The sequence below is a fragment of the Oncorhynchus keta genome, chromosome 7 (assembly GCF_023373465.1).
Source record: "Oncorhynchus keta strain PuntledgeMale-10-30-2019 chromosome 7, Oket_V2, whole genome shotgun sequence".
Classification (NCBI taxonomy): Eukaryota; Metazoa; Chordata; class Actinopteri; order Salmoniformes; family Salmonidae; genus Oncorhynchus; species Oncorhynchus keta.
This window is the reverse complement of record NC_068427.1, coordinates 18,558,251-18,584,515: the sequence shown is the minus strand read 5'-3', so window position 1 is coordinate 18,584,515 and position 26,265 is coordinate 18,558,251. Positions and strand designations below refer to the sequence as shown.

At 43.2% G+C, this 26,265-nt stretch overlaps 2 protein-coding genes across 8 annotated transcripts in view; both read left to right on the top strand.

Annotated features, from left to right (window-relative positions):
- The window catches only part of LOC118386118 (diacylglycerol kinase eta-like), an 81,190-nt gene extending 63,679 nt beyond the window's left edge, over positions 1-17,511 (top strand). For 3 of the 7 annotated variants that reach the window (XM_052522102.1, XM_052522100.1, XM_052522103.1), the window contains 15 exons: positions 469-600; positions 1,192-1,338; positions 3,694-3,811; positions 4,102-4,212; positions 4,385-4,481; positions 6,254-6,361; positions 7,835-7,948; positions 8,032-8,166; positions 8,370-8,530; positions 8,668-8,773; positions 8,877-8,969; positions 9,246-9,365; positions 9,443-9,548; positions 10,676-10,806; positions 13,640-17,511. In XM_052522102.1, the coding sequence (XP_052378062.1) occupies positions 469-600; positions 1,192-1,338; positions 3,694-3,811; positions 4,102-4,212; positions 4,385-4,481; positions 6,254-6,361; positions 7,835-7,948; positions 8,032-8,166; positions 8,370-8,530; positions 8,668-8,773; positions 8,877-8,969; positions 9,246-9,365; positions 9,443-9,548; positions 10,676-10,806; positions 13,640-13,726 (1,766 nt within the window). In that variant the 3' untranslated portion in view covers positions 13,727-17,511. The remainder of the gene's footprint in view (positions 1-468; positions 601-1,191; positions 1,339-3,693; positions 3,812-4,101; positions 4,213-4,384; positions 4,482-6,253; positions 6,362-7,834; positions 7,949-8,031; positions 8,167-8,369; positions 8,531-8,667; positions 8,774-8,876; positions 8,970-9,245; positions 9,366-9,442; positions 9,549-10,675; positions 10,807-13,639) is intronic. The other 4 variants (XM_052522101.1, XM_052522105.1, XM_052522104.1 and 1 more) reach the window with 2 other exon arrangements.
- A 337-nt stretch (positions 17,512-17,848) lies between these two features.
- LOC118386117 (protein FAM171B-like) lies at positions 17,849-25,270 on the top strand. The gene is made up of 8 exons (XM_035773553.2): positions 17,849-18,286; positions 20,445-20,678; positions 20,866-20,958; positions 21,414-21,572; positions 21,727-21,897; positions 22,069-22,185; positions 22,493-22,616; positions 22,944-25,270. The coding sequence occupies exons 1-8, from the start codon at positions 18,079-18,081 to the stop codon at positions 24,196-24,198; spliced, it is 2,361 nt and encodes a 786-aa protein (XP_035629446.1). The 5' UTR covers positions 17,849-18,078; the 3' UTR covers positions 24,199-25,270.
- Positions 25,271-26,265: the final 995 nt, after the last annotated feature.

Sequence of the window (26,265 nt, the reverse complement as noted above, 5' to 3'; positions counted from 1 at the left end):
GGGAGGTACATAATATAATAATAGATATAGAACATAACAGATCATCGAACAGGCCGAGGGAGGTACATAGATATAGAACATAACAGATCATTGAACAGGCCGAGAGAGGTACGTAGATATAGAACATAACAGATCATCGAACAGGCCAAGGGAGGTACGTAGATATAGAACATAACAGATCATTGAACAGGCCGAGAGAGGTACGTAGGTATAGAGTATGACAAAACGGATCAGACATACAATATAATAGAGCCTATGGCAAGTCTTTCATGCATGTTTCAGAGAAAATACAATGGAATCCAGATGGTAAAATCATAAAAAGTATCGGCAATCACTGTGTCGAGTAATACAAAGTTGTAGTGTCCAATTTCTCCCCTTTCTCCCCGTCACTCCCTCTCTCATCGTCCCTCTCTCATCGTCCTCTCCCCCTCCTCTCTTACCCTCTGGCACTGCCCCCTCTCCCTCTAGTGGTGGATGAGCAGAATGCCCACACAGAGGAGCTGGAGCTGCCGTCCCCGTTGGAGTTCAGGAAGGAAGGAGAGGAGGACAACAGGGACAGTGAGAAGGACGAGGACAACAAGGAACTGGAAGCCGTGCCATGTGAGTCTCTCTCTCTCTCTCTCTCCCCCATCCACCCAGTCCTCTTTAGATCTAGAGGAGTGGATAGGGAGTGGGGCCAAGGGTCCATTTGAATACAGATAGAGTAAGTTGTATCATACAAGAAATCACGCAGGATCTAAACACCACCAGCTTAGTGGCCACAGAGAACACAGACTCTGTCTGACAAGCCCACACACATGATGTTTCCTGCTCTAAATATAGGATGTTGTTTTTGTAATAAGCATAGATGGGAAACCATTCTCTGTATTCCTCACTATTGGATAATAGTGATATTTACACAGAGTGTGTGTCCTTTAGTGTGTGTGTGTGTCCTGTAGGATGTGTCATTGTCTGTGGGACAGAGGCACTTCCTTTTTTTTTTTACTTTTTTTACAAGTAATCTGCTTATTGCTTCAGATCAATGGGGATGTCACTATATTCTCCTGCGTCATCCCTTTGTTCTATCTACTCTCTCTAGATCTTTAGTACATACAGTAGTAGCAGTGAATGTCTCAGTACTCACATTTCTGGTATGTCTCTGTCTTTCTCCCTGGTCTCTTTCTACTTCCGTCTCTTTCTCTCTCTTTCTAGTGGCTAAGAGTCAATGTTCTCCTCCTGAGAGGCATGTAAGTCGCAGCAGCCAATCCTGTGGCTCGTTCTCCATCATGCCCTTCACCACCAGCAAGGAGAACCTGCCTGTACTCAACACACGCATCATCTGCCCTGGTACATCCTACGGTATATGCACTCATGTGCGCCGTGCACATACATGCGCGTACACACTTCCCATTAGAGGTCTTCACGGGTCCACCCAAACACAATTACGTGGCATCTGACTAGGGACCCGAGCAGGTCCAGATTCTGACGTGTCCTGGTCGGATATGATATGATCGTCATGGGTCTTGGGTATGTGTAATTATAACTGATTTGCCCGTAAGGACCTGAATGCGACTGCTGCAGTATGAAGAGAGAAAAAATTGTAGGCTATCATTTATGCTTCTGCTCTTGAGGGGCGTGTAACTTGTTGTTGTCGACCAATCACAAGTCATTGTCAAAGTGGCTCCACAGTCAAAAAGCCTCAGTGTGTGGGAAGCAATGTAGGAGCTATATAATCGATTTAAAAGTTCAATTAGAAGGATGGACTAAAACGGCAAGAGCCAACAGCTACTTAGTTTGAAGAGTTATTAACTTATTTGTAATTGTAGAACGGCAAGGATTAGACCATCAGACCAGAGAATCTTGTTTCTCATGGTCTGAGAGTCATTTAGGTGTCTTTTGGCAAACTCCCAGCTGGCTGTCATGTGCATTTTACTGAGGAGTGGCTTCTGTCTGGCCACTCTATCATAAAGGCCTGATTGGTGGAGTGCTGCAGAGATGGTTGTCCTTCTGGAAGATTCTCCCATCTCCACAGAGGAACTCTGGAGCTCTGTCAGGGTAAACATTGGGTTCTTGCTCGCCTCCCTGACCTCCCTTCTCCCCCGATTACTCAGTTTGGCCGGATGCCCAGCTCTAGGAAGAATCTTGGTGGTTCCAAACTTCTTCCATTTAAGAATGATGGAGGCCACTCTGTTCTTGGACCTTCACTGCTGCAGAAATGTTTTGGTACCCTTCCCCAGATCTGTGTCTCGACACAAGCCTGTCTCGGAGCTCTACGGATAATTCCATGATTTGTTTTTTGCTCTGACATGCACTGTCAACTGTTTAAGATTATATAGACAGGTGTGTGCCTTTCCAAATCATGTCCAATCAATTGAATTTACCACAGATGGACTCCACTCAAGTTGTCGAAAGAGCTCATGGATGATAAATGGAAACAGGATGAACCTGAGCTCAATTTCGAGTCTCATAGCAAACGATCTGAATACTTACGTAAATAAGGTATTTCTGTTTTTAATATATTTGAAAACATTTCTAAAAATCAGTTTTTGCTTTTTCATTATGGCGTATTGTGTGTAGATTGATGGGGGGGGGGGAACATTTAATTCATTTTAGAATAAGGCTGTAACGTTCGGGCCGGGTCTGGTTCTCCTTGGGTCTGTTCGAAACGGGTCTCTATATTTAAAACATGTATTTATTTGGGTACACTCTAAGACAGAAAGGTGCTATCTAGGACCTTAAAGGGTTCTATCAAATCAAATCAGCTGATATCTCAAAGTGCTGTACAGAAACCCAGCCTAAAACCCCATACAGCAAGCAATGCAGGTGTAGAAGCACGGTGGCTAGGAAAAACTCCTTAGAAAGGCCAAAACCTCGGAAGAAACCTAGAGAGGAACCAGGCTATGTGGGGTGGCCAGTCCTCTTCTGGCTGTGCCGGGTAGAGATTATAACAGAACATGGCCAAGATGTTAAAATGTTCATAAATGACCAGCATGGTCCAATAATAATAAGGCAGAACAGTTGAAACTGGAGCAGCAGCACGGCCAGGTGGACTGGGGACAGCAAGGAGTCATAATGCCAGGTAGTCCTTAGGCATGGCCCTTGGGCTCAGGTCCTCCGAGACAGAGAAAGAGAGAATTAGAGAAAGCACACTTACATTCACACAGGACACCGATTAGGACAGGAGAAGTACTCCAGATATAACAAACTGACCCTAGCCCCCCGACACATAAACTACTGCAGCATAAATACTGGAGGCTGAGACAGGAGGGGTCAGGAGACACTGTGGCCCCATCCGAGGACACCCCCGGACAGGGCCAAACAGGAAGGATATAACCCCACCCACTTTGCCAAAGCACAGCCCCCACGCCACTAGAGGGATATCTTCAACCACCAACTTACCATCCTGAGACAAGGCCGAGTATAGCCCACAAAGATCTCCGCCACGGCACAACCCAAGGGGGGGGGTGCCAACCCAGACAGGTTCTCTTTGGGAGAAGCCTTTGAAGAACCCTTTTTGGGTTCTGTGTGGAACTCAACTTTTTGGACCTGTGAAGACCTCTACTTCACATACACACTTCATCTGCCATGGTTTGCGCTCATGCGTATACACACATCTATTGTCTGAAATGATACACACACATCTGCCTTGGTACAAGTGCACATCCCACACACACACACAGCACTGTTTAAGAACAGCCCTGTTTCTCTGTACAGGTTTGCGTGCTGGTCTGGCAGCTTCTATAGCCGGTAGCTCCATCATCAGTAAGATGCTGCTGGCCAACATCGACCCATTTGGTGCTACGCCCTTCCTGGACTCTGACCTGGACTCACTGTAAGATCCTCTGACCTCTACCCTTTAACCCTTCATAAACCCTGACCTCCTGGACTCTGACCTGAACTCACTGTAAGATCCTCTGACCTCTACCCTTTAACCCTTCATAAACCCTGACCTCCTGGACTCGCTGTAAGACCCTCAGACCTCTGACGTCTAACCTTTAGGCCACCATATTCAGAATGTTCCCGACTTGACTTTTTTGGCGACCAGATCAAAACATGAATGTTTTCAGTTTTCAGTTGAATTGTAGTTTTCTGAACTGCCCTGTATCTATATCTCCCACACAGAGAGGGCTTTAGTGAGAAGTGTGTCATGAACAATTACTTTGGCGTTGGGCTGGATGCTAAGATCACCTTGGAGTTCAACAACAAGAGGGAAGAACACCCAGAGAAGTGCCGGTGAGCTCTAGGTTTATTTCTCCTCTCTCACCCCTCTCTACTGTCCTCTCATCCATCTCTCTCCTCTATTCTCTCCCCCCTTTTCCTCATTTTGTGTACACTCCTTTCTCTTCCTCACTCTGACTATCCTCCCGCCGTCTCTCTCTCTCTCTCGATCTTTCTCTCTCTCTAGGAGTCGTACTAAGAACAGGGTGTGGTATGGTGTTCTGGGCACCAAGGAGCTCCTCCAGAGAACCTACAAGAACCTAGAACAGAAGGTTCAACTGGAGGTGAGAGAATTAGAATTACCATAGAATTAGAATTACTAGAAGGGTCTTTCCCATTAAAATAAATGTTTAGTGGTCGATAGAATGGCGGCCACATAGGGTGTACCACAGGGAATGATAACCAGTCCATTGCATTTGGAAAATATTCACACCCCTTCACTTGTTCTACGTTTTGTTACGGTACAGCCTTATTCTAAAATGGATACAAAATCATCAATCTGCACACAATACCCCATTACAATAATGAGAAAGCAGGTTTTTCAAATTTTGAGCAAATGTATTAAAAATATAATACAGAAATATCTTATTTACACAAGTATTCAGACCCTTTGCTATGAGATATGAAATTGAGCTCAGGAGCATCCTGTTTCCATTTATCATCCTTGAGATGTTTCTACAACTTGATTAGAGTCCACCTGTGGTATATTAAATTGATTGGACATGATTTGGAAAGGCACACACCTGTCTATATCAGGTCCCACGGTTGATAGTGCATGTAAGAGCAAAAACCAAGTTATGAGGTCGAAGGAATTGTCCATAGAGCTCCGAGACAGGATTCTGTCGAGGCACAGATCTGGGGCAGTTGTACCAAAAAATATCTGCAGCAGTGAAGGTCTCCAAGCACACAGTGGAATCCATCATTCTTAAATGGAAGAAGTTTGGAACCACCAAGACTCTCCCTAGAGCTTGCCGCCAGGCCAAACTAAGCAATCGAGGCAGAAGGGCCTTGGCCAGGGAGGTGCACAAGAACCCAATGGTCATGCTGACAGTGCTCCTGAGTTCCTCTGTGGGGATGGGAGAACCTTCTAGAAGTAGAACATTCTCTGCAGCACTCTACCAATCAGGCCTTTATGGTAGCGAGGCCAGATGGAAGCCACTCCTCAGTAAAAGGTATATGACAGCCCTCTTGGTGTTTGCCAAAAGACACCTAAAGGACTCAGACCATGAGAAAAGATGGTCTGATGAAACCAAAATTAAACTCTTTGGCCTGAATGCCAAGCGTCACGTCTGGAGGAAACCTGGCACCATCCCTACGGTGAAGCATGGTGGTGGCAGCATCATGCTGTGGGGATGTTTTTCAGCGGCAGGGACTGGGAGACTAGTCAGGATTGAGTGAAAGATGAACAGAGAAAAGTACAGTGATCCTTGATGAAAACCTGCTCCAGAACGCTCAGGACCTCAGACTGGGGTGAAGGTTCACCTTCCAACAGGACAATGACCCTAAGCACACAGCCAAGACTATGCAGGAGTGTCTGCGGGACAAGTCTCTGAATGTCCTTGAGTGGCCCAGCCAGAGCCCGGACTTGAACCCGATCTAACATCTCTGGAGAGACCTGGAAATAGCTGTGCAGCGACGCTCCCCATCCAACCTGACAGACCTTGAGAGGATCCGCATAGAAGAATGTGAGAAACTCCCCAAATACTGGTGTGCCAAGTTTGTAGCGTCATACCCAAGACTCGAGCCTGTAATCTCTGCCATAGGTGTTTCAACAAAGTACTGAGTAAATGGTCTGAATACTTATGTAAGTGTGATATTTCAGTTTTTTTATTTGTATACATTTGCAAAAAAAGAACTATTTTTTTGCTTCGTCATTATGGGGTATTGTGTGTAGATTGATGAGGAAAAAAAACAATTAAATACATTTTAGAATAAGGCTTTAACTTGGAAAACTGTGGAAAACGTCAAATAGTTTCTGAATGCACTGTACATACCCCTGGCCAGTCTGCAGCTTCTCCGTGTTGAAATAGAACCTAACTAACTCTGTGTATTCCAGTGTGACGGTCAGTACATCCCCCTGCCCAGCCTTCAGGGCATCGCGGTGCTGAACATCCCCAGCTACGCTGGAGGAACCAACTTCTGGGGAGGCACCAAGGAGGATGACGTAAGTACTGTTCTCTCTCTCTCTCTCTCTCTGTGTGTGTGTGTGTGTACTACTCGGCTTGTCTCGTCTTGTACTACTCGGCTTCCTGAGGATGATGTACAGGAGGCTAAATGAGAATCAGGCTTCTGGTATTTGCACGGGATGACCTGTTTACGCCACTAAGTGGCACCTCAATTCTTACGACCATACTGATAATACTGCCTTTGTCATTCTATGTGTACAACACCTTTCCAGATCCCAAGGACTCTTGTTGTCTTGGTTGTCACTTAGTGGCTGCTGACTCAGTCTTGTTGGGGAAGAGAATGATAACACTTCTGGGTTATTGTTGTTGAGTAACGTGTGTTTTATTACTGGAGCTGTGACGTTGTTAGATGTGTTTAAACCCTCTCCTCTCGCTCCCAGTGTCGGGGCATGAGTATGACCCCTGGTGAGAGAGTTGGCCGCCTATCGACTTGTTTGTTTAAGACTCAGATAGTACAAGGGCTGCTGACGGATTGGAGTGTCGGTTTTCTACACACGCGCAGACGCACACACACGCACACGCACACGCACACCTCCCTGGTGTGGCCCCTAGTCCAGTGAGGTTACCTCTGTCTGTGACGTGGTGTTGTTATGTAATGGCTGTGCTGGGGCAGAGGAAGCAGCTGGGAGAGAACATTCAGTGCAACTGATCCAACACACACGTCATCCTGAAAGTTTACTCTCTTGTCTGTAAGCACACACATACACACTTACAGTAAATTCACACGCACACACATACTTATTTCTTAGCCTGTGTTCAAACTATAAACCATCTACAGACCTGACTGTTTTGGCCACAATGAAAACATACCAATGTGTTATTGTGAGTAGGGCTCCACCTAGTGGAATTAGTCTGAACTACAATACAATAGCAACAACCTCTCTCTCTCTCTCTTTGAGCCTTTGACGTGCAGCCGGCTGAATAGTACAGATCTGCATTAAAGTGGCATTTCCGAGTGTATCGGAACAGAGAAATTGTGCAGCAGAAGGATGTCTAATTCATCACTACCTTGTGACCTTATCATGGACAATGTGGACAGAGAAATCAATATCAAGTCAGAGACCTTTAACTCCAGAGTCTTTCAATCTAAATTCTAACCCCTCGTTTTCACTAGATGATTTGGAGGTGAAGGAATTGTCAGAAAAAAACATTTTTCAATGGAGGGTGATGGTGATGATGGCGGTGATGGTGATTGTGATAAGGATGATGAGGCTGATGGTGGTGATGGTGATTGTGATAAGGATGATGATGCCGATGGTGGTGATGGTGATTGTGATAAAGATGATGAGGCTGATGGTGGTGATGGTGATTGTGATGATGAGGCTGATGTACCACAAGAAAAATCCCCCCCCCCCCACACAGTGAGCATCATCAAAATGCTTTAAAGCAATGTACTGTAAATGTGTTTGTTGTGTTTTAACCCCTGCCTCTATTATTGTGTGTGTGTTTAGATCTTCTGTGCCCCGTCGTTCGATGATAAAATCCTGGAGGTGGTAGCAGTGTTCGGCAGTATGCAGATGGCTGTGTCCAGAGTCATCAAACTACAACACCACCGCATAGCACAGGTAACACACCCATGCGAACGCGCACACACTACTTGTATCATACTGTGGTTTTTCGCCATTATGACACTTTCCTCCCCCGTCAGTGTCGCTCAGTGAAGATCACGATCCTGGGAGATGAGGGTGTTCCTATCCAAGTGGACGGAGAGGCCTGGGTACAACCTCCTGGTGTCATCAAGATCCAACACAAGAACCGAGCCCAGATGTTGACCAGAGACAGGGTGAGCAAAGTAGGGATGGAGTCCCAGAGTGTGAGAACAAGAGGACATGCAGTCAATGGGCGATAATATAGAGAGGGAGGGAGAGAGAGAGAGAGAGAGAAAGAGATGCTAAGAGGAAGAAAGAGAAGGGTATGCCCAAGTGGCTCTGTCTGTGGATGTGAACTCCTGTTCTCCCTGTGTGTCCCCTTCCTGTCCGTGTGCAGGCGTTTGAGAACACTCTGAAGTCGTGGGAGGACAAGCTGAAGTATGACAAACTGCCCTTGCGGCCTCACCTCTACTCCCAGCAGTCTGTGGATCTGGCCACTGAGGAGGAGGTAGCCCTCGTACAGCTGGTTGCCCGTGCTGCGGACGAGCTCATCACCAGGTACACACACACACGCGACCACCTCATTTCGCTCCATTCTACACTATCTGTCCTTTATATTGAATACTGTATCTGTAAAAACCCTCTGTCAATCAGCAGTCAGAACTCTGCCCTCTGACTCCCCTCTCCAATCACAGGATCTGTGAGGCAGCCAAGACCAATGGGCTTCTAGAGCAGGAGCTTGCTCACGCCGTCAACGCCTCGTCACATGCCATCAACAAGACGCACCCCAAGTTCCCAGAGGTTAGGGACGTCATCAACAGGTTGTCTGTGTGATGGGAGGAGTGTGTGTGTGTGGGATTTTAGTTGTCTAATATCAGGTTTGTTTGTATTGCCTTGTCGCCAGAGTATGGCCAGGAACACAGCTATAGAAGTAGCCAGCAATGTGAAGGCTTTACACAACGAGACTGAATCCCTTCTGGTGGGACGGGTATCACTGGTGAGTTACAATCTAAGAAGATGTGCAGGGTCTAGGATCAGTTTAGCCTTCCTAAATCCTAACCTGAACTATTTAGGAGGGAATACGCCAAACTGACCTTTGATCAGTACCAAAGGACAACTTCGTCTTACACAGTCTCTCTACAGAAATGTATCCTTCCTACCCAACTCGTGTGTGTGTGTGTGTGTGTGTGTGTGTGTGTGTGTGTGTGTGTGTGTGTGTGTGTGTGTGTGTGTGTGTGTGTGTGTGTGTGTGTGTGTGTGTGTCCATCCGCAGCAACTGGAACCATCAGATGAAGAGTCTTTATCCAGTGCTCTGCAGAGTGTGGAGATGGAGCTAGGCAAACTCGTGGATATCCCCTGGTTATACCATATACTGCAGCCCAATGAAGATGAGGTGAGAACACACACACACCACACACCATACACACACATGCACACACACTTCTAATCCTACACCTGTGTCCCTCTCAGGACCCCTCATTAGAGTATGGCAAGAGGAACAGTCGTAGCAGCATGTTCAGAATTGTGCCAAAGTTCAAGAAAGAGAAAGCTACCAAGAAGACCAGCCCTCAGTCAGGTACGTGTTGTTCTTCTGCGTCTCTCTCCACAGGCTTTGTACACACACACACACACACACACACACACACACACACACACACACACAACAAGAGTGTGTATATAATGTGTAAATATCACAATACGTAAGTAACTACATAGGTTTAGAACTAAGGTCTTTACCGTCTCTATGGCCTACATATAGTGGTTGAAATGCATTATAACCACCCAGCGTGGTGTCAGGGATTGTCTCTGTGATCTCTGTCTCCCCGGGTCCTCAGTCTGACCCAGCCATCCAAGAGCACCCCTCTTTTCTCTGTTCATGGTCTCATCCACCTGTCTACGCATGTACAGCAGGCACAAACCAAGGCCAACGACAGGGTGAGGGTGGTGGACGCAGGGCCAAAAACCCTGGGGTTGCCCAGAGAAAGACATTTTCTGTATTAGAACACCTTTTTGCCTTCATGACGACTGATACAACTGAACAATGACTGCATTTGTTTATGAATATTACTGGCAATTGAACATGAAAACAAGCCATTTCTACTGTAGGGTTTCTCGTCTCATAAACTCTCGTCTCATTGTTTTGGGGTGAAATGAGATATTGATGCCAGACAGACTGTAGAATGGATACAAATAGAATGCCAGGGGATGGCTGGTCCTCTGCTTTAGGACCATGTCTGATATGTTGGGAGTGTGTTAGTCCTGCCTACAGTGAGGCAGGGCAAGGTGTTGATTGGGTGGGGCATTCCTGTAGGTTGCACAGGCTTCCACCTCCCTCTCCCTCCTACTTCCTGTACGTCTGTGTTCTGATTGGTGGATAACCTGCATGCCCTCAGCCACTCTGGAAGGCCATTGGCCACAGCCCTGTTTTTCCGACCAACCAACCTCTGACATCTCTGTTAACCCCTCCTCTTTCCCGCCATCCGCTGCCGCATTTCCTCTCCCTCCCTTCCTTTCCTTCTCTACCTCTCCTCCTCTCCCTGTTTTCCTATCCCTCTATTGGGATTTTATTTCTCTGAGTGTGTATGTCTGTGTATACAAGCGTGTGTGTGGATGTGGGTGTGCTTCCCAATTTGTGTGTGTGTGTGCACGCGAGCGAGGGTCTCACACTGAGCGAGCCCCTTCTTGCTCTACATGTGTGTGTAGTGGAGAGATGGGGCACAGAGGAAGTGGGCGTCTGGTTGGAGCAACTCAGTCTGGGAGAGTACAGAGACACCTTCACACGCCACGACATCCGAGGCTCGGAACTGCTGCACCTGGAGAGGAGGGACCTGAAGGTACACACACACACACTCAAACATAACACACACCGACACCGACACACACACACACACACACACACACACACTCAAACATAATGCACACACAAACGCTAATACATACACACACGCTAATGCATACACACACACACACACACACGTTACCTCATCTATCCCCAGATCAACTCTCTTTCTCTCTTCCTCTCCGTTTCTCTCCATCTCTTTCTCTCTGATTCTGTTGGCCGTTAGTTGTCTCCCTGTTTGCTACTCTGTGCTGCACTGCTCTGCTTGGCTTCCTCTGTGTGTGAGAGTGTTGCTTACCTACCGCAGGAGACTGGCTGCAACTCACTAACCCCTCAGTCTCCGATGGTACTGTGTGCGAACTGGGAATGGGACAGGGCTGGGGGAATGGGGGAGGGGAGGGAGGGCTGGGGGGTGTGGGAGGGGTCAGGAAGGGTAAAGGAGGGTTGGGGTGCCACCATAGATGAGACTAAAAGTTGTTTTAAGTATGAGCGACATAGTATTCACGGACAGAGGCACAGCGACTCCCAGGGAAGCCGACCCAGGGGTGTGTGAGTGAACATGCTTGTTTTGGCGTGATGCTTAACATGGGTGACAGATACTTGGCGTTATAGGAGAAAGATGTCCAATGTTGAACAATTTAGACACCTTGTTAATGACCAGAACATCCAATGGAGATGATGGAGTGTCATTTAAACAATGTTTTTTGAATAGACTAAAAAGTCTATCAGAATTTCATGTACCAGTGACCCTATGGGATATACAGTGGGGGGGGTTGAATGGGGGCAAAGCGAGTAGGATGACTTTATGACATTAGTAATAGACACGCACATGCACACATCCATATGAGCAACAGGCCTACCATACCTTGGACTGTGCCAGTGTTTCTTTCTCTGTGTGTGTGTGTCCATTCCAAATCTGTCCCATCCATGTTGCTATGGAAATACCATCATTACCCAATGAAAAAAAACAGAATTTGATTTTTTTTCCTAAACACTATTACATAATTATAATTTATCATATTTAGAAACATGGTAACATTTTACTTAAAGGTCCCATGCAGCTGTTTTTATGTCAACATGAAATCATTTCTGGGTAACAATTAAGTACCTTACTATAATTGTTTTAAAAAAAACAAAATAGCTTCTTAGTAATGGGACATTTCTCAAAACAAGAATTTTGCTAGGACTGTCTGGGAGTGGTGAGGGGATAACTGAAAACTAGCTGTTATTGGCAGAGAGGTTTGGAACTATTTTGTATTGGTCTATAAACTCATTTACCGCATGGTGATGTCACCATGGAAGGCCAAACCTCCATCCCACCAAAACAGGCGGAAATTTCAGGCGGCCTTTTCAAACAGCTCTTACACTAAAAGGGCATTATCATAATTGTCACAATTTCACAGTAATATTCCAACCTCTTAGTGTGGAAATATATATAAAACACAGTTAAATCACATTTTTGACTGCACTGAGCCTTTAACACTTACAGGTAAAATGCATTATGATGCAGTTATAATGCATTGTAAGACTTGTCATACGCATGTAAAAGGCTCTTCCCACTGGGCAAAAACTGGTTGAATCAACGTTGTTTCCACGTCATCTCAACAAACCCAAAAATATGTGATGACGTTGAATCAATGTGGAAAACTGATTGGATTTACGAAAAGTCATCAACATACTGGAATTTCGTTGTTTTTTTCTCCACCCAATTTATTACGAAAATGTTACTTAAAATGAAAAAAAATAAACTGAACTTAAACATGACGTATTTTTTACCCAACCAAATTGTAAATCAACTAGACGTTGAAATGACGTCTGTGCCCAGTGGGTTATAATGCTTTGCAGCATGTAAGTATTAAACATATTATAATTAAGCAAAACGGCCTGAAGGGGTGTGATGTATATGGCCAATATACCACAAACCCCCGAGGTGTCTTGTTGCTATTATAAATTGGTTACTAATGTAATTAGAACAGTAAAAAATTAATGTTTTGTCATACCCGTGTTATTCAGCCAATCAGCATTCAGGGCTCGAACCACCCAGTTTATAATCCCTATTATAAGACATTTTGAGTGCTGAAAGCATGACATTTGGCTTTAATTGGTATTATCAAACTATCACACAGAAAATGGCCAAAGGATCATAAATACAAACAGTGACAGCTACATGCTGTTCAGTAGCTCCACGTTTGAATATTTGCAATGGTTATTGAAAGGTAGGTACAGCACAACACATCTGTTCACACTGTCTGTTTTGTCATTGACCAGAAGATCAATTTTTTTACAGTACATGACCTGTTGCTTTGTAACATCTGGCACTATGAGACATATTCAGCACACGTGAAGTGAAACGCGTATTACTGGCTGCCTTTAAAGCTAGATTCCTTAGTTGCTAAATCCATTTTTTGGACTTATATATTAATCCTATATACTTGTTGATTCCTGAAGTGTATATAACTCATAAATCCATTGTGGACTTCATTTAACTGTCATACCCCATCAGAACCCAACATATAAGATTGTTTTACTCCTATGTTTGTAAACAACTAAATATAAACAAACATTGTATAGCCTCAAAACATGGTTAAAACTATCATTTGTATATAATGGATGGTCAGTCTATGCATCCATAGCCCTGTCTATGAATTTGAGAGTGGTTACGTTTCTCCAGACCCATCCCATAGCTTTTTACCAACTGCCTTGTTTTTGTTTGAACTCTGGATTCTAGCTTTAAGAGGTCCTATATAGTGATATACACTAAGTTCTATAAATATTTAGTTTTTAAATAGTAGAATCAATGTTCTTAAGATGTCATCGTCTCTCCACAGGACCTGGGGATATCGAAAGTGGGTCATATGAAGAGAATTCTTCAGGGAACTAAGGACCTGGCTAAGACCGCCATGATTGACCTCTAACCCAGAAGTAGTTGGAGAGGAAGTGCCCCTCCACCACAGAGGAAGAGTTTTGGAGCTCCGCAGGAAGAGCTGAATGCCTGGTATCTTGGGATGAATGGATGGATTTGAGCCTTTGGATGCATTTGGGAAGGCTGTTTCAGAGAAGCTTTAGAACAGAAATGTTTTAGTGAGGCTGTGATTGGTGCCAAAATGGAAGATGGAACTTGAAAGCTGTTGACAGTGCAAAGAAGGAAGTCATGGATCTTCACAAAAAGCCATTTTTCTAAAATCATATTACCATTCATGGCACAATCAGGTATGCAACTTATCATCATTAGAAAAGTTTGATTGGTCGCCTGGCATCGTAGAGAAGGCCCAATCCAAGTAGCAACAAGGTGACTTCCATGAGTGTGTCCTACCAGCGGGGTGTGTCCAGTTCAATACAGTACCGTATGGCTTTGTGATTGGCTTACTGGCCCTTTGCTTAACAGTAGATGGCTACAGATGCAACACGACAGTCACAATATCCTGCTTTCACTGTTTACACCAGAGGAGATGGCCTACGTCCCAAATGGCACCCTATTCCCTATGTGGAGCTCTACTTTTGAGTGGTGCACTATGTAGGGAATAGGGTGTGATTACAGATGTGCCCTGGGGAAAGGAGAGATGCAACATCACAACCTACAGAGAGTGAAGCGAGGTCTCTGAAAACAGTGAGACATATGTTGCATGCTATGCTAGCTTGACTTTGGATATCTATTTGGAATTGCATGAATAGTGTTTAGATTTTTTTGGTGTAAAAAGATAACACTTGAACAAGTTTTTTGTTTTGTTTTATATGACTTTAGTATTATTATGCCATTTGTTACTACTGAAAGCATCATTTTGGTTTGAATAGAAACAAAGTGTTGATGACTTCTATTTATTTGTTTTTGCATGATGATTCTGTGTCAAAGACCCATGTCGTGTGCCATATTTGAGTCATTTTATTGTAAATGTGCTTTATTGGTAAGAAAACATCAGAATTTAAGACAAGTTATCAGATTACATATTAGGAGTTATGTTTTGTCATTTGACACGTTTTCTGTTGATGTGAAAATCAGTACCAAAGTGAATGTCCAAGACACTTCCGAGCTTAAATGTTAACTTTGAAAGTAGTGAAAATATTGTTTTAATGTGTTTGAGATAAATATCAGTTACGTATAGAGGGAGTGAATTTGCTGGTTGTAAAAGCCAACAATTTCATATTTTTATGGAATACTTAATAGGCACTTTTCCATTTTGGGTGTTTGCAAAGATACATCATCATATCAGTAGATACATTTCACTTCAATCTTTAGCATTTAAACATTTCACAGAGTAACACTATGGTAGTGGGGATAGGAGTTATACATTGATTTAAGTAGAGCAGCTGAGGAGCAAAGGACTCTTGCAAATGTGCAGCCTTTCTAAATTGCTCAGTGTGATATGTAATGTTAATAGGACACTTATTTTGTTAGATTGGTTGCATTACAGGGTATATTTGTATGTGATGCTAAGTATGCATTGTATATATGCAATCTAAACTATTGTATGCATACACTGTTAGTAGCTATTCTAGTCCAATGCCTTTTATAGATTGCTGACATGACATGAAGTGGCAACAGCTAACACGTTTTGATGACATTGTTTATTCATTTGCGCCATAAACACCAATTGTAGATGATTGTTTTTGTTAAGTAGACTAATCTCTCCTGTATGTGTTTTAATGCTGTTGTATTTGAATGGAGGTGCAATACTGTAGTGGTTTTCATACAGTTTCTCTGACGAGTTGTTTAGCTGTGGGGAAAACCGAAAGGGTTTTGTATACACGCACGGGCTTTTAAATGAAAGAGCGTTTTTTTTAACGACTTCATTTCGATTCAAAAATTCTTCCAACATCTCACTGGTTTTTAGTCTCGTTCCTCTGTGCTTCCAGGATGATTCTCAAAGCAGGGAATCATAGACTGTTGAACGGGCAGACCTGACTGTTGTTCTGTGTGTTTCTACACCATCCCTTGTATATTCATTGACATCAGCTAAATACTTAGCAACAACTGTATGTTTATTAATTGGTCCAATGATTATTATTATGATAATTTTTTACCTGGAACAAAACTGTTCCTGTCAGGATCTTGGCTCGCTTTATTGTACAGTCCTCCTGTACCCCCATATCTACTATCAAATGGAAATAGGAAATGATCATTTCATGATCACATGGTAATTACATTTAGGCTTCCTTGGGATTCATTGAGAAAGAAATTAATCTTTTTGGTACCAGTTGGTTACCAATTGTGTTAATTTATTTGAAGTCGGCGCCAGAAAGTAGCTTGTATCTAATACTCCATAATTGTGCAGTGTGAATGTAGGACTGTAAAATAAAGCATTCCCTACAATATTCTTAGAGGGTGCCACATATCACAACTTGAAATTCCTAGTTTCCCACCAACCTCTCTTTCGGTGACTTCTTTAAGAGAATTGACATTATCAAGAAGCATATAGACTATCCTCACAGTCAAGTATTTTTTTAATAACATGAAACCCAAATCATGAGGCCTTTAAATGTCCTGAAACGCAAACATTTTTTTCTAGTCCTACCTTAGCAAAAAAATAGTCTAGACAAAATAAATGTGCTTTATTGCAAGTATGATTGTTGTAAAAAAAATAAAAAAAATAATCATTCAAGTTCACAGCCCCAAGCTAGCTAGGTTCTAACCAAAGATATGAATTAAACATATTCTGAACTTTCAATCTTTTATGAAATCCTAAGTACCCAACCCACAATTCTTGATCATTAAGTGTATGTCAGTCATTGTGTGACAGTCAGATGACGATCAGTTCTTTGTTTGTGCCACAGTCATGTCTTGTTGTCTTTAAGTGGCTTTGTTATGGGCTGGTATCACAGACATATTGAATATGGATTCATTTTAAATAGGCCTAGCTCTTGTTCTCAGAGTGGTTTAACATTCCAATACATACTTCTGTATTCATATTAAAACCACATTTTCAGTAGTCTGAATTCAAGTGCAATCTAGGTAGTTTATGTCTGTGTTTTCAGCTCAAATGTGCGTTTTCTCACTGCAGGTCAAACTCAAAGCTTTAGTTCACAGGCTATGTGTGTCTGTCTGAAGGGTCTCTGCCTGGTTTTGCATGACTGTGTTAGACCCCACTCCAGGCTTAGAGACAGAGAGCGCTTGAGTTCTCCAACCTGGGGAGAGGTTTCCCGTACGCACAGATCTAAGATCAGCTTACCTCCCCCAATCCTTACCATAACCATTAGAAGGGGAAAACGCAAAACTGACCTTAGATCATCATCCAAGGGCAACTTCAACCTACTCCATGTTTTCCAGTGTTGTGTATATATAATGCTGCAAACTGCCTGGTTTTCATAAACCAACCAAACCCTATGTGAGGATATTTTAGGATGATGGTCTATAATATGGTGGAAGAGAAGTGAGTTTCATTTGTTTACATTATGTTTACAATGGCACAGTTTTAAGAATACATATACATAGATATACAATATTTGCATATTTATTGCCTAAGGTTAAACAATATGATGATGTGTAACTGTGTTTTCATCTTTGGAATATAATGTTACAGTTGTGACCAGTGTTGCTATCTGGATGATTTTGGTAAAGTAGTTGGTCATTTTTATGACTAATAAGTGACTGTTTGCTGTGCCTTTTTATGGTTAGAATGCATGGTTAACTATTTATTACAATATGGAAGTCACTGAGATGTGTATTTTTGTATTCTGATTAAATAAATGGTTCAACTTTGTTGTACATTTTCTTAGGCGCCTTAAAAACAAGGCTACTGGTTCATATCTTCCTTCTTCAATAAAAGTGAAAGCGTACACAATGTGTTTCCTGCCTAGCCATAGACTGTTACCATCGTTACCATCATTACATATGGTGTTTGTTCATACTGTTTGTTGTTGTTTCATCACATTTTTTACAAAACCAATTTAGAGAGGACAACTCATATTGGCAGTTAATGTACTTGTTTACTAATGAACTGGTACTGGGCTATTTATAATCTGTTCTTGTAAAGTAGGCCTACATACAACGGTGTATATATTTAGGCCTATACAGAGACATTCAAAAAACAGACATTCAAAAAACGAAAAGCATTAGGCTACATTTAATAGGACTAAAGGGGTGGAGTTTGTCAAAGACTACAGACCTGTCTTGCGTGCTGGTACTGGTAGTGACAGTAGATTCTGAACGAGGATGTTCATGCTGAACTAATTGTATCGCTTAGAGAACTACAATGGCCTACCATGCGGAGGATAATGTGGGACTCATGCCTAATGTTTACCGTTATGTCTCGCTTTGTAACTGCAAGTAGTCATGTCAGTATTAGGAGTTTACCTGTTGTTATTCGCGCTATTCTACAGGGACGGGATAAGATTGACCGCACGCAGTTTGTCTGCCGCGGGCCAGATGGCACAGCGCGATGACGGCGATATTGTAAAGTTTATTGTTAAGGGCGCAGCAGACCATCAAGTGGTTCAACAAACTCAGCATCAGGACCAGACAGCATCAGTCTACTCGTCAGGTATGTGTTCGCCAATCAGTTAACAGATGGAATGTGGCTCTTGGTTATGAATAAAGATCTTCAAAGTGTGTGGTGTTAAAATAATGTGTAAAGTGCATAGATAGCCAACGAACATTTTAATCTCGTAAATTTCATGATATTTTTTTTTTTACATCTTTAGATATATTAAATGTGCATAGTATGCCATACTTGCATGGTAGGCCTACAGGTGAGGCAGCACAGGTTGGTTATATTTTACATTGTCCCTCCAGAGAACCTTTGGATGAGAGAGTCAGTTTAAATTGCGGTAGAATCCCCATTAGGAGTGCTGTAAGCCAAATATACCACAATGTAAGACATGCTGTGCAATGCATGTCTATCCATCTGCTGTTTGTTAGTCAGCAAGGAGAGTGAATAATATTTAGCAGATCATGTCATTCAGAGTGTGAATGAACTAGAACGAACAGCTCATTTCCAAAGCCAAACGTGTTCATTTTCATTTTGCTAGTCATGATATTGGTTTGGAGTCTGGACCACCATTACAGTATGATCCAAGGTCCTCATAGCATCTAAACAGCAGACTGCCTACTTGTTTACAATGCCGAATGAATGACAGGCTTGCATTCATATTTCTGTTCAGAGTCTTTATGATTTATTCATTGTGTAGGAGTTAATTAGCATAATGCTTATTCACGTGCACTTCTCGCTCATTGCATCCAATGAGGAACATTTATTCACAACAAAAGAACAAAAGGTACCTTTTATCATGTACCAGATGTTCAGTAGCCTTGTCCGAGATCTCTTTGTGCTGTCTAGAGGTCTAGGACCAGACTAATGGGATCAGGAATTTGATATTTTGTCCCACATTGAAGAGGCTAAGACAAGGACTTGGATCATTTGAATTATTTGTTGAATTCCTCCTGGTGTGTCTCCTAACAGGGTCGCACTGTTTTACTGTCCTCTCTGCTGGACAACATAACACACCCTACAAGGTCTTACCATAAACTAGCCTGGTCCCAGATCTGTTTGCTATTGCCTTGCCAATGACCATAGGGGCTGGTAAAATGGCACAAACAGATCTGGGACAAGGCTAACTGTAAGCACCGAAATGACCTAAATCTCAGCACCATTCCACTTTCCTATACATTTCAGTATGGTGTCTATAGGACAGCAATTTGACTTGGATTGTCCCGGTGATGTTGTGCAATTGTAGAGGGAATGGCTTAATCCCAACACAGCAGTGTCTGAACCGGAGCCATAGAGGATCAGTCTCCACAGGCCCATCTGCTCCTCCTATTGGTGTACACACACACACACACACACACAAACAAACACACACACTTTCCTGCATGATGTAGCCTAATTCCCACTGAAACCATTTGATGTTCTGTTTCCAAGTCTCAAAAGATATTTTACATATCATGTCATATGATTGGCGTTACCAACTATAGCTGGCTTCTCAATCTCCATCTAATTTGAGTTAATAGCAGGTGGAATCACATATCTAGCCATCTCTATTGGAATTATGACCTCATAGCCCGTAAACCCCCATTCTGTCCAAACCGTAAATCTCTCAGAAGTTTGCCCCAATTCTCCAAACAAGTAGATTATAGTAATCTGGTATTATTCACCTCCACTGCAGATTAAACAGGCCCTTCTGTCCTGTTGGTCCACTAAGACTGCTTGGTTGAACATGCGTGTGAAGTGGCTGTAGGGCAGGCTTCATCCCCTTCACATCTCTCCTTCATCTCTACCGATCTGCAAACTGCAGGACTGTTGAAAGGGATGTAATATAAGCCTACCCAGAGATGAATTGTCACCTGTCCACCTCTATAGAATCAGCCCAAAGAAAGGATTTGATAGCCGGACAATATCTTTATTAGCCTGTTTGCTGATGTAGCACAATGTTATCTTTCATACGTCTTTATATATTCTCAGTAATCGGCCAAATAGAGTCTGCATCACATAGGTCCCGTGGGACAATTGAATAGACATCCACAGGGAAATCCTCAAATGTTTTTGTTTATAGTGTTCTTATTAAGGCCTATTTTGCTTTAATCAGGACTATATCATTGATTAAAAAATATTTCCAATCAGTGTTGTCTACATTAAAGTATCGAATTATAAAAAGGAAAAACATTTGATCATTGAACTGAATTTATCCTTTTGCTTTCTCCAGGCTCTGAATTCCCTCTGAAGGTCCAGGTCAATGACATGTCAACCCGCCACGTCCTGAGCCTAGCCACAGTGGAGGTGTATGTGAACTACACCAGGACCAACTCTGCTCTCACCACTGAGGATGGTAGAGTTTTTCTTTATGTGCCCTACCAACTGGGGTTACCCCTCACCATCGTGGCTAGCATGGATAGTTACCTGCTCACCCTGCTGCCCTGGAAAACCACCAGGATGCCAAGTAAGTGTGTGTGGTGTATGTGTGTACTCGTCGTGGCGGCTTGTCATTGCAGTAGCTGTTGAATTCTAATGTGAGATCGCCATCTAGTTTCTCAATGTAACAACTACGTAGTGACGGTGTGGGGATCAAATCAAGCAAGTGCCTCTGGAAAGTTTCACCGTGTCTTTTCCCTTCTGGTTTACTGCAGTATTTTCATCTGTGACCATGTCCCTGTTGTCCATAAACCAAGGCAACATCTGGTGGTTTGACGATTCAGTTCTGATAACTGGCAAAACATCTGGTATGTATGTTGCGTCTTTGTTGTCTGATTTACTTTCCTGTTATTATCCATTCTGTGATGCTTTATTTACACTCCTAGGGGGGAAAAAGGTGCTATCTAGAACCTAAAAGGGTTCTTCGTCTGTCCACATAGGAGAACCCTTTCAATAACCCTTTTGGTTCCATGTAGAATCCTTTTGAGTTCCATGTAGAATCCGTTTGAGTTCCATGTAGAACCCTTTTGAGTTCCATTCCTTTTACAGAGGGTTCTACATGGAACCCAATAGAGCTCTACCTGGAACCAAAAAGGGTTCTCCTATGGGGACAGTCAAAGAACCCTTTTGTAAGCCTTTTTTCTACGAGTGTACGTACGGGTAGCTACTCTTATTCATAGGTCCTAGTTCTTGAACATAAGCTAAACATGGCCTTGTTTTTGTCATTTATCTTCTTAATTACCATATGTCTTTTCATCTGTAGATACCTTGTCTCAGCCCAGGGTCCAGTTCCCTAAGAGTCTCCTGAACCTGACAGACAGAAGAAGCCTCTCCTCTTTCAGAGCTTACCTAACAACGCCTCAGCCTCCCGTTGGGAAAGACTGCTACGCCTACACCGCTGGCCTTCTCATCAACCAGTCAGGTTTGTGTGTTTGTGCAGCTTTTCCAAACCACATTCGGAGGGAGGTACAGAGCAAGAGACAACGGCCTACAAATTAGCAATACTGTAATGATGAGACCTTTTTCGTCGATCTTTTGTATTTTAAAGGTCTTAATGTAAGTGTTTTCTGTTTCAGGATACAGCAGCATTGAGTTGAGCCCCATAGCAGCTGTCAGTGCTCAACTCTTGTCCAATGGCAGAGAGATCCAGGTGACCGGCCCAGTACAGATCACTCTTCCCCTGGGGGACAACTCTGGACTGCAGGCCTCTCATGCTGTGCCAGCCTGGTCCTTTGACCATACTACTGGTGGGTGTAGAGGTAGTTAGGGGAAATTCCCCTAGACAATGATCTAAGGTCAGTTTTACATGTTACCCTCTAATGGTTAAGGTTAGGATTTGGGGAATGAAGGCTGACCCTAGATCAGTAGTTCATTCATGTCTTCAACACTTCAACATTCATGTCATCAATATTATTCAGGTGCCTGGATGAACAGAGGACTGGGAATTATGAAGATGGAGGAGGGGAAGTTATTTTGGACCTTCATGGCCCCTCATCTAGGCTACTGGATAGCAGCACCCATGCCTTCGATCAAGGGTATGTACTGTATGATAGGTAGCAGTTTCCCAAATCAACAAAATATTTGTGACCCTTCAGAACTCCTTAAAACTTCAAACCTTAAAACGCACCTCTATTTATTGTATTACTTCATAATTGATTTAATTTTAGGCCCAGAATGCAATTCAACCATTGCTAGATATATTGAACTATACATTATTTATAGCTGGTGGTCATTTCCAGTACGCAGATTGTCTAATGTTCTACAGTATATGAGTTATTTTTTGTGCTCTCATAACGCTCTCCAAACTTTTAACCAGACTCTTATGTGCTAATGTTAATATAGGTTACATGGGACATGCCACCCCTATGGACTTCATCTCCTACCATAGCTCCTTGATCGTGGCTATGCTAGGAGGAACTCTTGTCCTCCTTGTTGGAGTTTTAGCAGTGATGCTCTGTTGTCGTAGGTAAGAGATGGATTCATTTTGTCGTCTAAACAATAACAGATTGGTGAGGTAACGTTAATGGGCCAGATTAACCAAGTGAATTGACAAATCTCCAGTGTCATCAAACTGTTAATTGATATTTTGTTTCACATTTGAACTTGTGTCAATATAGTATAGTATAGTCATCTTTTAACAATGTCAACTAATGTTATGATCTGATATCAACTGATTGTATATACCATAGTGATTAGTGACCATTTGAAGCTGATCCACCTTTCAATGGTGGTCTGATTAGAACATGCATTTCCTAAGAGAGGTTTCTGTTTCGATCCACAAATGTTCTTCTAGGGAACCTAAGACAAAGAGGATCCACGCCACCAAAATGGCATCGTTGGAGATGGACCAAACCACCACGACACATGACAACCAAATCTGCGAAGTGTCTTCTCAAGACTCCACCCACTCTGAAGACGTATCCCACCAATTATTAACGAGGAGGGGCGATGGCAAATTGGACGATTTAGCCACTTCCAAGTACAATGACGACTTCAACATTTACACTGAGGGTACAGATCTTATTGGTCCAGAGTCCTCCAGGCCTTTGCAGCAGGCCATTCTTGTCAACAGCAGTGACATTCTGTGGACATGGGGCATTTCTGAGGGGATAAATCTACCTCTCTCTCTCAATGAGAGCTTGTTCCTCCAGGACAGACTGCTCCACTTCCACAACCAACCTGTGGCTATCCCCCATGCTCCGGGGCTTTGGAGCTCACCAGAGCAGCCCTCTCCGGGATGCAGGTCTGCCACCCTGCCCCGAACAGGTGGGATGTACGACCTTGGGCAAGGACAAACTGTGGGCATGGACAACCTCACACAGACTTTACCCAAGGCCCCTCTGGCCACTCTGGAGCGCTCCCAGGGGCACGGCAGGGAGGGGACTTCACAGGGACAGGGAGGGCTTCACAGGGACATCTCCACCTTCAAGCCAGAGTCCTGGAGCCGCTACTACAGCAGCCTCCCAGAGTCCGTCTCAGTCCCCAGCACGCTGAACGAGGCCAGAGGAAGAGGTGGCCACCGCCCTGGGGGTGGGCGTCCCTTTTCCAGTGAGCTCCAGGAAGCAGACCAGAATTCAGAGCAGACCCCCTCAGAGCTCACCAGGGCCAGGCCCTCTCCTCTCGCCCCGCGGGCATGGTTTGTATCCCTGGAGGGCAAACCGGCCGCAGAGATCTGCCGCAACTCTTCCTCCGTCACGGACTCCAAGAGAAAACGCAGGGCGGCAGGGGACAGCCGTGACACCAGTCTTGACTCTGGAGTGGATATGAGCGAGCCCAACAACCAGCCAACTGTTGGGAATAGGCAGACGATGCTGGATCGTAGTGGCACCTTTGTCAAGAGAGCCACGCTCCATATTAAGCCCCCCCTTCTCGTCTCTGGTGAGGAATTGAACAAGGAGTGCAGCGGGAAAGGTGCCAAGGGGGGCCAGACCCCAAATGATGACGCCCCCCAGGGGACCATCCTGGATGTAAGTGGTGCTAGCGGAACTAGTACCAACGTCTCACAGGAGAGAGGGGAGGGGCCGAGTGCTTGCCCAGAGAGACACTGAGTTCAGGGCTATATTCAGTTGTGGAATGTTCAGATATAAATATACAACGTAGAATAAACATGTCCCTCTGACATGAACAATAAATATTCATGTCAGTTCAATTCATGACATTTCTATCTGCAGCGCTCCACAACGTTTGCCTACTGAGTGTGACCTTGGGCCACCTCAACCCCAGGAAACCATGATAAGGACAATGACAAGAACCTGGCATCACATGGAGGAAAAGCCACTCACAAAGCTGAACTAGGAGCATGAGCTGAAGTTGTGTAGGGGAATAGTCATAGACATCAAATTGCACTGACTGTGTCAATACATGTTATGACAATGCCTAAAGGTGGTGTTGTACAATCTCTTGTATTCATCTGTCGAATGCAAACCCGGTGCAACTTAAAGGAATCTTAGTTTCACTTCACCTGTGCCATTTCTTACTCATAACATAGAATGCATTTGTGTAGGCTGCACCTTTACAAGCCCGCCATGCATGTCTTCACTTAAGTTTCATTGTGAATCTGCCTGTCTGTGATTGACTATACTCACATGAAGTCTGTTACATTCCTGGAAGTAAGCACACATTTGCCTCAGCAACATTTGAACTTGTCAGTACGGAAAGTTGTAAGGTCTCTAGATTTACGTTCACTGCCAGATTCTGCTCTGTTAGACATCCGGTCCTCTGGTAAATTATATCTTCCTGTCCTGTAGCCTTTGAACTGTATGTTGGGTGAGATGGCTGCTCCCGCTCTGTTGAAAACCAGCTGTTGTTCATCTAGTTCACGGGACTCTAGACTTCTCTCATTCCACCTCTGCCACTTAAATGTAACTGCTTGTACTTGCAGGGTACTTCACCACAGTCATGGTTTTATCAACTAAAGTCTATTATTCTTGTCGTCCCTAGATTTTGTATAATTTATAATGCATGAGTTGTTGTTTAAGTCAAGATAATATTGAAAGAGTAATTACATTTTCAAATACGCTTGTGCGAGCCTGTTATGATGCATATGAGTTTGCTTGCAAATGACTCATTACTGGTGTGCTTTTGGTTCGCCTAAATAAAAAGGCTCCGTTGGCTACCCAATATCTGCTCTCCTGCACCTGACTCCCTTACAGCCATTTACACATACCCGACACTTATAAAAATGTGTATGATATTTCAGTTCAACAAAGCACATACATAACTGGCAATATATTATCCACTATTGTGATACAGACACTATAGAAGTCAAACATACTATATGTCTTCAGAAGGGCAGACTACATAACAAAATGCCAATGACCAAAAACACAACCCGTTCAATGTTAATGATAGTTTTTCATTTTGCTAATATACAGTATTAAGGGCACTTCTATGGAAACTTTGATCGCTTTCTCATTGTCACTCATCTTTGATTGCTTTTTAAAATAAAATAAAAGTATACATCAACATTTGTAGTGATAAAAAACATTTAGGAATACATACAACTCTTTACAGTAAAGCTTTTAAATAGGTTTTACTATACAGTACATACATACATAGACTTAAGGCACCAATTTAATGGTCGGGTTTGCTGGTACAATGTTTTCATTACATGCTGCAAGATCATTATCTAACATGGCAAAAATGAATGTGTTTTGAAGCTTCAGTCAGCCCAACGGTGTATGCAGATTGCAACAGCACTGCTGATACCAGGAAACTGTGTTCCCATAGCGTGTTTTCATGTCAGTGACATTGGTGCACTATTTCTCAATGTATCACCTTTTCTCTTTTAGGACCATCACAGCCCAACAACATGACATATTCTCCATCGATCTCTTCAATTTCAGGTAGACAAAAATATTGTGAAAGGGCTGTAACACTGATAATGCTATTGATACATGTATCTGACCATCAGAATGTCATTCCATTTATCCTAAATATATTTATTTATCTTCCTTGTGAAAGACAAACGTGGGTTTTTCACAATAGACAATACATTTGCAGGTAGTTATCTAAACATTGACCATTGATGTTTTGGCCATATTTGTATACATTGTAATGCAACAACTAGAAATGGACAATCACCTCTATAACCGTGATAAAATGTGAACACAAAA

Coding starts and splice junctions, on each gene's coding strand:
- LOC118386117 (XM_035773553.2), top strand. CDS start 18,079: ATGTCAGTATTAGGAGTTTACCTGTTGTTATTCGCGCTATTCTACAGG. Junction 20,679..20,865: donor GAAAACCACCAGGATGCCAA/GTAAGTGTGTGT, acceptor GGTTTACTGCAG/TATTTTCATCTGTGACCATG. Junction 21,898..22,068: donor GTCCTTTGACCATACTACTG/GTGGGTGTAGAG, acceptor AATATTATTCAG/GTGCCTGGATGAACAGAGGA.